The sequence below is a fragment of the Fulmarus glacialis genome, unplaced genomic scaffold, assembly GCF_000690835.1.
Source record: "Fulmarus glacialis isolate BGI_N327 unplaced genomic scaffold, ASM69083v1 scaffold29876, whole genome shotgun sequence".
Taxonomy (NCBI): Eukaryota; Metazoa; Chordata; class Aves; order Procellariiformes; family Procellariidae; genus Fulmarus; species Fulmarus glacialis.
In genome coordinates, this window is record NW_009219313.1 from 129,178 (window position 1) to 143,394 (window position 14,217).

The 14,217-nt window shown below is 37.0% G+C and overlaps 1 protein-coding gene across 1 annotated transcript in view; it reads right to left on the minus strand.

Annotated features, from left to right (window-relative positions):
* GPR133 (G protein-coupled receptor 133) overlaps positions 1–14,217 on the minus strand; it is a 153,953-nt gene that overhangs the window by 112,542 nt on the left and 27,194 nt on the right. The window contains exons 12-13 of the mRNA XM_009580323.1: positions 13,682–13,757; positions 10,150–10,291 (exon numbers count right to left, since the gene is read on the minus strand). Coding sequence (XP_009578618.1) covers positions 10,150–10,291; positions 13,682–13,757 — 218 coding nt within the window. The remainder of the gene's footprint in view (positions 1–10,149; positions 10,292–13,681; positions 13,758–14,217) is intronic.

Below are 14,217 nucleotides of genomic sequence, written 5' to 3' on the forward strand. Positions count from 1 at the left end.
GAGAGAATTTAGAGGATCCATGCTTACAGTGGGGATTAGGGACTGGTGGTATGTTATTCTTACTTTTCTGTTTATGATTTTAAACATCAAAGTTATTAACATCTGAATGTTGGCTACTTCACCTCTGCAGTAGCTTTTTTTCATAACATTTAAATATGTATATATGTGTATTAACATCATGCAAAGAAATACAATGTTTTATAGCAGAAACCCTGACAGTTCATTAAATGTAGTACAACTAGCTGGAACTCCTGCAATAAGCCATCACCACATGCAAGGATGTTTTGAGGATGTAGTCACTGATGAGGAACTTAAACAAGAGAAACTAAATTGAATTTTAAAATTGTGTTCGTGGCTGGGACAGAACTCTACATCACTGGACCAGATTTGATCATGTCAAATATAAACCCCATAATTTTCTCTTCTACTCGTGTGACAAATGTTCAGTCAAAGGCAGAGTGTGAAGCAGCACAAGATGCCAGAGTTCTGTAAAATAGGATAACTGTGGAATTCAATTCTGGGTTTGTAAGTCAGCAAGATTTTTCAAAGTTTATTGCTTGGTATTGACTGACCTCCAACTGCTGATGCACTTGCAAGCAGAAATTTGAAAGAGAAAAAGCAGATGCTTTTTGCTGCAGATTGATAACACTTGGTTCCAGTCACCAGTGGTTATTTTCTTTAGGCAAGAGGTAATTTTACAGATACTAAGTGGAAGCTGGCATATAAAATTACCCACATACCCAAAGAATAAAAGTCAGCAACTAAACTCAAAATGGAAAGCAAACTTTACTTATGCACTTCCAAAAAACACTCAACCACTTCATGATACCCTCAGTCCTGTTCCAATATCCACCTCAAAGGCAAAGGACTCATTTACAAAGAAATATTGAGGACTTGTTTCATGACAAATGAGTGATTAACACAGGGAAAATATTGTGCCTCCAAAAGCTTAAGTCTGTTCTGACATGGAAATTAAACCTTCTATGAATTACAGCTTATTACAATGCAATCCTGATTCTTACAACAGGCAATCTTCAACGTGCTTAATGAAAATCTATATTTTTTCTTACTGCACCTTTTTCGGTTTTTAGAATGGATTCCTATGAGAAAATAAGTCCTGGGATGTTTCTGTTAATAACATTAACAATACAGAACTATTGCTGTATTTTTAAGAGATGCTATATATCATCATAATGACTATTGGTATTTTAAGGTTGCCGAGGAGCAAGAAAATTAGCTGCAACTATGTTCATTTCTCATTTGAACTCAATGGATTTTCTGTATTCTTTATAGCAAGGATTTAACTTGCGTAACAAAGTGCCGAACTTCACATTGATTTTTAAATTACAAGCTTTTTTTTTTTTTTTTTTGCTTTTTGCTTAATTGTGATACACTCTGTAAGAGTCACAGTTTTAATTGTATTTTATTCAAGTTTTTCTGGCAAAGTCCATCCAGTGAAAAATTATACCTTTGTTCTGCAGATGTGGGCAAAAGTCATTGTTTTTCCTTGATCAATATATAAATCAGTCAACTCTTAACTTGCCATAAAAATAAATTGGCTCTACATTGATTTGTCTCTCTCATGGTACCACTAATATTTGTGTACAAATGGGAATTGGTTCTTCTCTCGTTTTATTTTCCTATCAGTAATGATGTTAAACAAACCTTGGGATATGGCACATTGCTGGCCAGGCAAAAGACAACTGAGAGAAGGATGATGTTCGGGTACCTTTTAGAGCCAAAAGTCCCATTGCCTCATTAAAAGCTCAACGAAAATGTTCCTTAACCTTATCTCTATCTCCCTGAACTGCAAGAGGACTACCAGCACTTTTTTATAATGGGATGTCCTGGTTTTGGCTGGGAGAGAGTTAATTTTCTTCCTAGTAGCTAGTATAGTGCTGTGTTTTGGATTTAGTATTATAATAATGTTGATAACTCACTGATGTTTTAGTGTTTGCTAAGTAGTACTTGCATAGTCAAGGACTTTTCAGCTTCCCATGCTCTACGGAGCTGGAGATGCACAAGAAGCTGGGAGGGGGCACAGCCGGGACAGCTGACCCAAACTGGCCAAAGGGATATTCCATACCGTATGATGTCACACTCAGTATACAAACTAGGGGAAAGCTCACCGGGGGGCCACTGCTCAGGGAGCGGCTGGGCATCGGTCAGAGGCTGGTGAGCAAACCGCATCATGCATCACTTGCATTGTGTATTCTCTTATTATTATTACTACTATTTTATTTCAATTATTAAACTGTTCTTATCTCAACCCATGAGTTTTTTCACTTTTACTCTTCCAATTCTCTCCCCCATCCCACCGGGGGGGAGCCTTCTCTCCTCCATCCCACCGGGGGCAGAAGGGGGAGGAGGAGGGAGGGAGTAAGCGGCTCAGTTGCTGGCTGGGGTTAAATCACAACATGGGAGCACAGTTAAGAGAAGAGGAGGTCTATCTTTTCCCTGCACTTTACCATCTCCAAAGGAGTACCCCAAGACAGCACTTCCCACTTACAATAATGAATGCTGATGCTCTCATATGACTCCTGGTTCTGGAGATTTAAGAAAGTCACATAACAGAATATGAGATGGGATTAACATGAAAAGCTGATAAAGCTTCATTGACGAAGCACTCTAGCGAGGAGCTTAGAGGAAGCAGGTCACTGTGGGGTTCTGATGGGAAGCATTCATCGCAGAAAGAAAAAGAGCAGAAGCAGAGAAATGATCGAGAGAGGAGTTGGTCAAAAAACGAGGAGAGAAACAGCTGTTTGAATGATTCAGTGTAATAAAATGGTAGGAAAGATTAACACTTCATGGTGAGGCAGACAACTCCCCAAGCACTACGTTTGTTAAACTGAACCACATGGAACAAAGGAATGAGATGGAACAATGCTAAATTAGTCCTAATTTGGTAGTATCTTAGTAAAGCACATTTTTTTTCCCAGAATCAAACAAATCTTTAAAATGGCATTTGCATTAAATATATTTTGGGGAAAACCAGCTACATTAAGAATTCCCAATTTGCATCTAATCTTCATGTGAGGCCCTCTCACAGAGGGTGTAACAGTCAGGAGTTTATAATTCTCCAAAACTGTAGCTACACATGTTCCCCTTCTGCAAAAAGGAAAGGGAAAATAAAGCCCTGGAGAAAACTACAGAAGTCTTGAAGTGGTTGAAACTAGCATACAAAAAGTTTTCTTCTAGCCATAAGGCAGTTTTCTCTATGATGCCAGTCAACAGTAAGGGATAAACAGGGCAGTGAGCACAGTGTGCTGTGCTGCATCATCCAGGGTATGAATGCTCCCCCTTTGTCTCATCACCTTAGTTAGTCCTTTACCCTCTCTGCATCAAATATGCCTGGATTTACACCAAGCTGCTATTTCTATGTGCTGAAAGATGGTCAGCTGCCTTGTCAGGAAAGACAAGAATTTATAGCTACTTTGTCCCCGAGACAGTGTCAGAAAGTGACTTCAGTATGGTCAGAGATCAAGGTGTATGCTACATAGCCATATGGTTTTTACAAAATATTGGTGCAGTTTTACACCATTTCTCCCTCTGTTGCCTCTTCTGACACTTGCCAGAGCATGTTGTGTATGCATTTCAACCTTGACATTCATCTCTTCTAAATTTCTACCCTGTGCTGTAATTTCTTGGATCATAAATGAAATGTTAGTTCTTCTCTAGTTACTCCTGCTATGAAAAACATCTTGCCAGAAACAGAAATTTTTTTGAGGATAGTAATTTTACCGAATGTACTGTTGCTTCATTACAACACACCTGGACAGGTCGAGATTAAGCCTTCTTCAGCTGCAAACTACCATCAGTCTTCATATCATCCCACACACACTGAAGGTGTTAGTTGATTTCTGTTATCTTTTTTGCTAGAGACAGTAGTTCATCCAAGTTGAAGTTACTTGTTTTTAAAATCAGTCAAAAAGTGTCTGTCTTTCACTGAAATGTTCCTGAATAACAACTGACTATTGTAACTTAGTGTATCAACTTTTGTCTCTTAGAGGGCTTAGTTTAGACAAAATTTTGCTGATAAAGAGAAATGTCTATATTAGAATAAATGTAAACCTATTCTAAAGAAATATTTTTTAAAATGCCTCTTTAATGTAACTTGACATCTTTACAGTTATGAAGAACAATGTCTGTCTGAAGACATTGTATGTCCAACAAGTTTTGTCAACCTTCTTTGACCAATATGTTGGGAATGTAATCTAAAGCTTTTCCAAAGAAATCCTAGACATTTTGCAAAGTTTAACACCTTAATACAAGCCCATATTCAAATTCTTTATATCCATTCAATACTAAAGCCAAAATGATATGCCTCAGGGTAGTTCCACCAAGGAGCATGGATCTAGCTTAACTGTATCTTTACTGTTTTGGTCTTTGGACTTGCTATTAAAATTACCAATGCACGCACCAAGCTGTAACAGTGAGTTTGATGTGAGCAGCTATCCAGTAGGAACATAGCCTATTCTTTTGGTTCAAGTTCATCAAGGGCTCCCGTAAGTACCATGCAGTCACGTTTTCAGCCATAAAACACATTGGCTAGAGATGAGCAATGGTTACCACTGTTGATCCTCTTACTATTTCCCTTATTCTCACTTCCTCCTTGATGGGCTGGAAGCGCTCCAGTCTCCAGAACAACAGAGATTACCACATACTACAACTTGACCCAGTTAGCAGGTATACCAAGGGAGCTAGTAAGTTTAGAGGAAAACATGTGTTCATACTGAATATGCTGCAATTATAGGCAATACTAGCTGTCAACGAACATAATTTTCTTGCATTACAGCCTTTGATAGTTTTTCACATGAGCTATAGAAAGAAAACAGTATGTATACACATAGCAAGCTCTTCTCGTTCTTTGCGCAGATGTATGTTGACTGGCAAGGCTGTATTATGGCAAACATTGAATCAACAGTATAAAATATTTAATGAAATTTAAAATCCCACCATTAATAAAACAGCTTAACAGGGTGACAACAATAGATCCGAGTCTACAGTGTCACAAACTACTACTGGTTCTCTCTCATCTTCATCTTCTACCCTAAGCACTGGGAAGGAAGGGACAGTCATTAAAAAGATCCATGAATGTAATTCTTAAATATGTAAAAAGTCTCAGGCAAGAAGGCCCTCAATGATCCCCAAATATCTCAGGAAAAGCTATCTTATATCTATGGAGAAGGAAAATGAGAATTGCTTTTCACCCCTAGCTATGTCATTGTGTTATAAAAGTGGACACTGTGGATAGAAAGAGCGGATAAGCATTCCTCTTATAGCAGAAAGAAAAAAACACTTAATCTCTTTATGTTCTTATGCAAAGAAGTTAATTTTAAATCCTTGATGAAGTCTTCTTGCAAAACAATCTTTCTAAAGCTGTTAATATTTTCATGAGATAAAAGAAAAAGAGTAACAGAAAAACCGGTTTCAGAGATTGTGCAACAAAATAAACTGTTATTAGACAATTAAAACAAAAATAATAATTTAAGTAGTAAAATGTACATGGCTGTCCTATCCACAGGGAGTCTTTACTTCTGAAGAAGAATTAAACATGTAATATTTTTACCCTGTGAAAAAATTGGGATAATTGGGATGACTTATTCATCCTGATTCATGAGAATTTCTATTTTAAGTCAGAAAACCATTTTCCACTAATGGCAGCTTGACCAGAAAATTTTCTGCCTGTTCTGTTGGTAGAAAGAATGCCGACCAGCAATATTTGTCTCTTAAGAATCCAGCTGCAAGCCTGAACATCAAAGCCTAATGGCTGTAATTACTGATGTCCTCTTCTTATGTCCTCTCTGATGGAGGTGACTCTGTAGTCTAGTCTCCCTAGTCCTTGCACCCATAAACTTAACCGTGTATGTATTAACTATGAGGCGACTTCTCAGCTCCCGTGCTCCACAGCACCAGTTTAGCCTGCAGCCTGTCCCCCAGGCTGGGCACCCATCTCTTCTGTGCACCCAGCGCCCACTGCCCCATGGTGCTCTCTAGAAAAGGAAGCATTAACATGTCATTTATAAATATTCCCTGCATTCTTACCTAACTGATTAAATATTAGCATCATTTGTATTGCCTCATGTTTCAGAAAAAAAAGAGAAATTTAATCATCTCACAAGCTCCTAAAAGCTACGTAAAAAATGCAGACAATTTCAGAGAAACCCAGAGAATCCTTGCCTAAGAGAAGATTTAACTAACAGTGAGTTAGGCTGTGGAATGATAAATGCTCTGAGAAGTTTTGATTCAAGAGGTGATATTCAGTTCACAGACATTCTCTTTGTAACTATTTCCTAAAATAGACATGTTTTATTTTACTCCCTTTTGTTTTCTGTTGCTCAATGATTGGCATTTTTCCTATGCACACTAGAAGAAAAAGAATTAAAGTTTTATTAAGCTGTGCCAAGCATCACTAAAATCAGTACAAAAAACCATATTGTGCTTTCACTCCTCATTCTTCTACTTGTGCAATCCAGGGGACTCCATTGGAGTAATTATAACTAAATCAGATCAACTGAAAAAAGTCAGACTCAAACTTGTATTTTAATAGAGAAAAACTATTTGTTTGGATTTGTTTTTTTTTTTACTTTGTTTTTCTTATTATACTTTGCTCTCTGTTAAACTGAGAACATTATGTGGAACAAACAGGCAACTATAAGAATGAGATTGGTATCCACTTCAAATGCTTCTCTCATTATTATAAGCAAGCAAGCAGTATTTTAATGGAGGAAACAGGTTTCTAAGCCAGATTTTATGCTCTTGGTTTAATCATTACATTCAATCATAAACTTACATAAATAGCTTGACTGTTACTCTTTATTTTAAAGCACATACTTTAACACAGTGATCTTGCAGCCAGAATTTCTTTAACATTTAAATTCTACTTTTATTTCATGAGAGATCATACTCAACTGAATGACAGAGTGTGAAATAATATGTAGTATGATAGAAAGACCTGTGCTGCTATCATAGGTTTCACACATGCAGTCATTTCCCAATCTGCTTAAGTAAATTCACTTGAATTTACTTGTGAAATTTGCTTAAGTAATTTATTTAAGTAAATTCACAAGTAAATTGTCTAAATTTATATTGTTTAAAATTATTCCATGGAATTCATTGGAGCTTTTTAAAACCTACAGCAGTGTAAAAAATATTTGGCCCACTGTTGCCTTACTTATGCATAACTGGAAGGTATGATCTATCCATCCTTAATATTAAACATAACAGTTAATTAAAAGCCAGAAGAGAAACTATATTCCCAAAGCCATAGGTGTCAGAGGCAAGCAGTCTTCCTATCAAATTCAATGTATATTCCACTTCAGCAGAGCTGAACACATTCTACTCACAACTCCTTACTACGCATCTTCCCCACAGACAAATACTCAGTGTATTTCTATCTACACTGTATCTTTGTTTCTAAAGATTACTCACAGAATTTGGAATCCATGTATAAGATACCCAGAGGCATTTGTGTTGATTCTGTTGCTCACTGATTAATAGCTTTTTTTTTTTTAGCAAATTCACACCAACAGAAAAAAATACAAGAAAGGCAGAGCAGGTATATTCCCATTGCCCAGATCTCAAACTATTGCTTTATTAATTTTCTTTACAAACTTTTATGCTTAGTTCTCCTTTTAAACATCTATTCTGACTCTAGATTACAGTCTTCCACTAGGAAAACAACATAAATGACATATGGCAAACAAAAATTTAAATAAAATATTCTATGTCATCAAAACAGATTTTCTGTTTCAACACATTTGTTGATTTCAGAATGTTTTGGTATTTGAAAGTTTTTAGCATTTGGATTTTTTGCATCTGATTTGGAATTTTAAAAGGAATTCTAGAAACCAAGCTAGTAGATATACAAAGTGCTTCACCATCAGATAATACTGAAATTAGGTTCTGGAACAAGCACAGAAAATCTCTCACACAGTTGCATTTAGTTTTGTATTGAAAAAACACTGGAGAAATGGATATTTAGTGCAGCATGGGACCAGTTTCTAATTCACATCCACAAATTGTTCAGGGGTAAAAAACGCAATGAGATTATGAATTTTCATTATGTGGAGCAAAACTTCATTGCATCTCTGAAACTTCTTGTCAAAGTAACAGGATGGTACCAGTTAACAAGATGTAAAAGCCAGCCGCAGATTATTACTGGAGGGAGTAAGTAAGCAGGTGAAAAGTTCCCTGTCTTTCAGAGGGTCTGCTTTCTGTGCTTTATCCATCTCCTTTCAGGGTTGTATGCCTAAGAGCAAAATCTATCACATTTATTATCCCAGTACAGTTTATTGAGCAGAGTTTAAGATCATGCTCACTACACATTCAGAAATATCTCCCCCCTTATAATTAAAATTCTCAGAACTTTAAACACAAATGTATTGACATGTATTTATGGACTGATTTCAGACAGCACTGAGCTACTTTTTCAAGTTTTCCCATTTCCCGCAAGGATTTAAAAAAAAAAAAAAAAAATTAAGAAAACCAAACCAACACAGACACGCAAAAAACCCCACCAAACACCAAAACCAAGTCACACCTGAACAGGTGTTAGCAGGATTAGTAAGACCTGAACATTCCCCAAAATGGAAGTAACTGTAGAAATATTATGGTAGATAATAGATGGCTGCCTGTGAATGCATTGCCAATTAGCAGTAAGAGGTCTGGAGGAGAAAACAGGCACTCCCCTAATGCACAATATAAAGCACACACTGCTCTAGGTAGAGTCTGAAACTCCCAATCAACCTGTATCTGCTATACACAGGATGTGTTAGACAGACATGTTCATACCACATTTTCATGTATTCTGCTGACTAAAACAGAGAAAGAGATAGATGATAAATGTAAAATTTCTAGCCGTGTACCAAGATCCCAGTGATCTTCACAGTGAAAGTCAACAGGCATAAAGAAAAAAAGCCACAGGTTTGTTTAACAGCCTGCTGTTAAACAGTAAATCATCATACTAAAGCATGAGGAGGTACCTGAATAAATAAGGCAAACTACATTTTATAAATGATCTACACAAAATACAGAGTCTTCACTTCGCAAGTGCCTGCCTCTAAGAGGCCACTAGGGACATTCAGGAGGGTCCTTAGTTTGAAAAACTGTCAGCAAAACAACACTTTTCATTTCTATGCCTTAGGGTTTTTCCCCCATATATTTGTCTTCTGTAGCCTACTCCATCTTTATCAGAAGCCCAACAGGAAGAAGATAAACTGCTTTGAAAACAGCCATTGAAAGAAAAATATGATAAAATATTCGGAAGAACATCTAAGAGATGTTTTCTGGGAAACATTTAAGAATTGAAATCTTTCTTTTCCATTTCCATTCAACCCTGTCAGTAGGTCATAGATGCTGCATGCCTCATGCCAGAACCTCAGAGTTTGAACTCAACTATTTTCCATTCCACAGACAAGACAAAAAGAGGTGCCTTTTTCTCGAAGAGCAAACAAAACCAGCTATTTTTCAAGTTTCTTGCTGGAATATGCTAATTTAGTGAAATTGAAATGTCTTACTGGAATTGATCAGTTTGAATAAAACTTGTCTCCAAGTTCTCTCAGATTATCGTGTTTCTTGTCTCTTGTTTCTCAGATTCAGAATGCTCTGCTCTCTAGAATGGGCAGTTCACACTAGAACAGGGATTTGAACCTGCTCCACTCCTATCCCAGGAGATGCTCTGCCCAACATACTTGTATTTGCCCTTGGAGGAGTTCCTTCTGTGGGTTTATTCATGAGAACATTCAAAACACTTCAGTTATCTCAGTGTGGATTAAGACAAAAAGCAAAAACTGTAAGTGAATTCTTGTTTTTGACAGCTCTAATGGGAAAGCAGTAATTCATACCATGCTATTGCAGATTGCACAAACACATCCATAAAACACCACATACAGAAAGGCCTAAAGCTATACTTGTCACTTCACCTTCTTTTTCAAAATGTGCACTAATCAGCCTTTTGCAGTGATGGAAACAGAAGTCATTGAGGCATAATGGTTGGAAAAACATGATATTGTAGTCACAAATGCCATCTGAATTGCTACTAAAAATGTCCACAAAAATTACGAGAGAAATACAAAGAAGTCATCACAGACACTGAAGTTTTGAACAACCCTGACGATAGCCTAAACTGGTAGTTTCGATTTCACTTACCAGTTTGTGGGTGAGCTGGATGGTAATGAGAGGAGATCCTGACAGATTGCGGGACAACTTGGGTAGAGGTTCCACTTTGATAGAGATAAGATAACTGGTTGCTGAGATCATATAACCTTTGTGGGCAGCAGCTTCAGCAATCCTTGGAAAGAAACGAATATATTAAGGAAGTAGAACAACAAAATTTTTTTAGTTCATCCACAGCATCCACAACACCAGGAACACAGGACCTCCTTTTTCCATTCAAGTCAATGAATTTCTATAGGGTGGCAAGATCTGGCCCCAAAAGATCCTACAGGACTAGAAGCAACAGTTACAAAGTATAGGGAACAGCTTTAGACATTAGGAGACTTCCTTCATTCTGCTCCTCTTTTGCAAAAGTTTACAAGCCTTGCTGAAAATGCTTTAGATAATTAGAATCCTGTGAAGTAAGGGGTCTAAAAATAACCTAAGTAAAGCAATCTAAGTGAGGAGGAAACTTGTGGGGGTTTCAGGCTGTCTAATTAAACATATATATTAGTGTGTAAGACACATTATATATAATGCATATAAACATATACATAGGAATATATTTAGAAGTAATTTGTAGCTTTAGTTTGAAAAATTATGTCCAGTTAGGTTTAGTAACCCAGGTCACAATACAAACAGCTGAACCTGACTAAACATCTGATTAGTCCAGGTAATACTTTTTTCCTAGGCTGAACTAATTTTGCAGTACATAAGAACCCTTTTATTTCTGCTTTCAGCTAAAACTTAGGACTTTGGCATTTTCACACATTTAGAAGTAAATAAGATCCATATGGCTGTAGGGTACAATTTTTTACACTATCAGTAACAAACAAGCAGGAGTAAAATGGTCCCTGTCGTCCACCTCTTCAGTATGTGAATGAATGGTATTTACTATGAGAAATACGAGCCATGGCGAATTAACCATCAGTGTGGGTTTCCAAACATAGCACACCACTGGAAAGAGCCAGTTTACAAAGCACGTTAAAAAACATCTTATTTACATCTGCCTGTTTGCAATGGTTTCTTGTTTTTCTGTCGGGGGGGATGGGGGGGTCATCAGACATTAAAATAACTTCATTCAGTTCCTCAGTAAGGTCAAATAAAACAGAACTCATTTTGCATAACCCCAAGCACCAGTCCTTAGTTCTGACCACAAAAAACCATCATTAGAGATTACTTCTGCTCCCAGTAACCAGCATGTGAATTGAATTTGTTAATCTCAGGGCAGAGTTTGCTACTCTGATATGAAAAGTTTAGAGAAGGACTCGTAACGTTAAGACCACTATCTGACACCTTGAGATTTCTCCTACACGGATTAACAGGGTGGATTTTTTTTTCCACACCCATTATCTGCCAATTTAACTTTAGAGAGCTAGATGAATTCTGAAGCGTGAAAAAACTTCACAAGCAAGAAACAGTGTTTCTGTGTTTCTTGCTTGCATACACAAGCCTTTCTTCACCGTGACCATGGACGTTAGATGGCAGCGAGTCTGTCATCCGATCGCCTTCAGTGGGATTACTGCAGATTTACACAAACTGTATATGACCAGGAGGAGAACTGGGCTCAAAACCTTATATTGTTTTGATTTTTTTTTTTTTGTAAAGAATCAAAACTGACTCCCCTTAGAAACTGCTATTTATGTAGTCTAAAAATAGAAGTCATCTGTCTGTACAGCACAAAAGCTCCAAGAGTTTCGGTTTTAGCTTTCCACCACAAAAGAAAAAAAAATGCCCTTAAGAAGAAAATGGACAGGCTTCAAATTACAGGTGTTCAAGTAGCCCAGTGCTAGAAGGAACTTAAAAGTAAGTCTTTAAAACAAACTACTCTGGGAAAACGTTATTCTAGTGAAATGTAAGCAAAAAAGTTATAATAGTTCAGCACAAAAAAGAAAACCAAGCAGGACAGAACTGCATGCTTATTTTTAAAACATTTTTTGAATACCTGGGGTTTGATTCCACAGAGGAAAATCGCTCAGCTAGCATTCCCTGAATTACTAGTTTTTTAGATGCTGTTTTGGACAGATCTGCATCTAGAATTTTATAGACGTGATTCTGTAGTGCATTACATACTGCAAACAGTTCAAGTAATTTGGATTAGTTATAGAAATCTAGGAGACGTTTCTTTTCCAGTGTCTTTGTGTTTCTCTTTAACATTGCAGCAGGGCCAGATCCTTCCTTCTCAGAAATGAGTGATAAAAATACATACAACTCAGTGGAACAGGAATGGGTCTCCAGGTTGTCCTATTCCACAAAATTCAGAGAATGTATGCAAAGATGACGTAACTGTTTTATTTTGCTGTATCAGAGCCCCAGGAGCTGTAGACTCTATGACAATGCATTAGAATACAGTGTTTTGACATGCAGCATCTTTAATCATATTGTGTTTGCTAAGCTTTGGCCTAAGTCAAGACCATATTAATAATTCTCTTTCTCTCTTTGAGAAGTTGAGATTATAGCTTGTTATCTTAATAAATTGCACTGATCCTCCTGTTTGAACAACATAAGCTGCCATAAATTATTGCCTCTATTTCTTCATCTCAGTAAGAAATACTGCACATTAATGACATGGTTCCTTTACAGCCACCTGCTAAGTGCCCTTTTTTTGAGAGAGAGCAGGGTAAACAACAGTACAACTTGCTACTTGATTTTAAAATGCTATTTAGTAATAGCTGTGTGATTACCTCAGGGTGATCAATCTGGTCATAAGCCAGGATTTTTTTACCCTGAAGTTCACAAATAAGTTCCCGTGATCATGACCTTCCATGTAACTGTATGTAAAGTAAGGGAGGCAATCCCTGACATTCATGACAGCTGAGATGCTGCATCTCTCCTTCTGCTGTCGAACAACACACCGAAAAGTCACAGATTGGAGAAGACTGAGAGAAAGAGTAATCTAATCCACGTACCCCAGTGTAGACCAAATAAAAACATAAAGTCATACATGTAATGATTTACATGAATGGCCTTGCAAAATTCCCTGGGGAACTGTATTGCCGAGAGGTATACAGCTCTGTATTTACTTTATCTTATCTGCTAATGATTTCATTGATGCAGCATATAAAACAGAAGGTCTTTTAAGCATTGCCTTGTCTCCTGTTGTAAAATTACCTTACAGGTTTCTAGGATTAGGATTCAGATTTTATCTAAAGAGGGATGTTATGTTTTCTTACTTGTTTCATTTTAGTGCAAGCTTTATCTTTATCTGTGTCAGGAGAAGAGATGTAATTTCCTTTTATGAGGCAGATTAAAATTATGAAATTCTAATACCAGATATGATGAATGGAAGGAGAAGACAAAGAAAGACAAACATGTTGCTACAGGAATCTATTTTACTAAACATAAAGTAAAACATCTAATGTAAGCTTTAATCTCTCTCTAGTTAATGACTACATGTCCTCAATATTGCAGAATCAGAATTATGGCTCATAATTTATTTACAGTTGATAATGACATGACTGTTATAAAGGTGTATCACTAAGGTAATAAACAAGCTGTTACAGCATGAGAGGTCTGAGATACTTACTTGGTATCCATAGGGTTGATATTATGAAAGAAATAGTGCATGTTATGGTAAAGCAGGCCGACAATGGTAATCCAAGCTGTGAAAAGGGAACAGGGGTTATTCCTCAGAGCAACAGTTGTAAGCAAGAGACACTTCTCTCCTAGACCTGAAACTCCATGTAATTAAGAGCCTTGACTTCTGTAGACTTTCATATCTTTGCTTTAGCAGATTTCTGATTATTCTTTTAAATGAAGAAGTATGAACATCTTGCATTGCAGCACAGGAGACAGATATCAAAAGTAAAATAGAAGGATGCCTGCCCTGTGCAACTGTACTTCCAAAATAAGTTGTTAAAGTAATCAGTTGTCAATTATAAATCCCCCACATAGCATTAGAAAGGGTCACATGACATACCAGAGTCAATGTCTCAATGGTAGCTACAGTAATCTCCAGGCTACTTCACCACCACCTACATTAACTGGCAGTTTATAAACTCAAACACGGTCAACCAGTTTCCACTTGGGTTGTCTGTTTGCTGCCTGCATTCCAAGTATTTA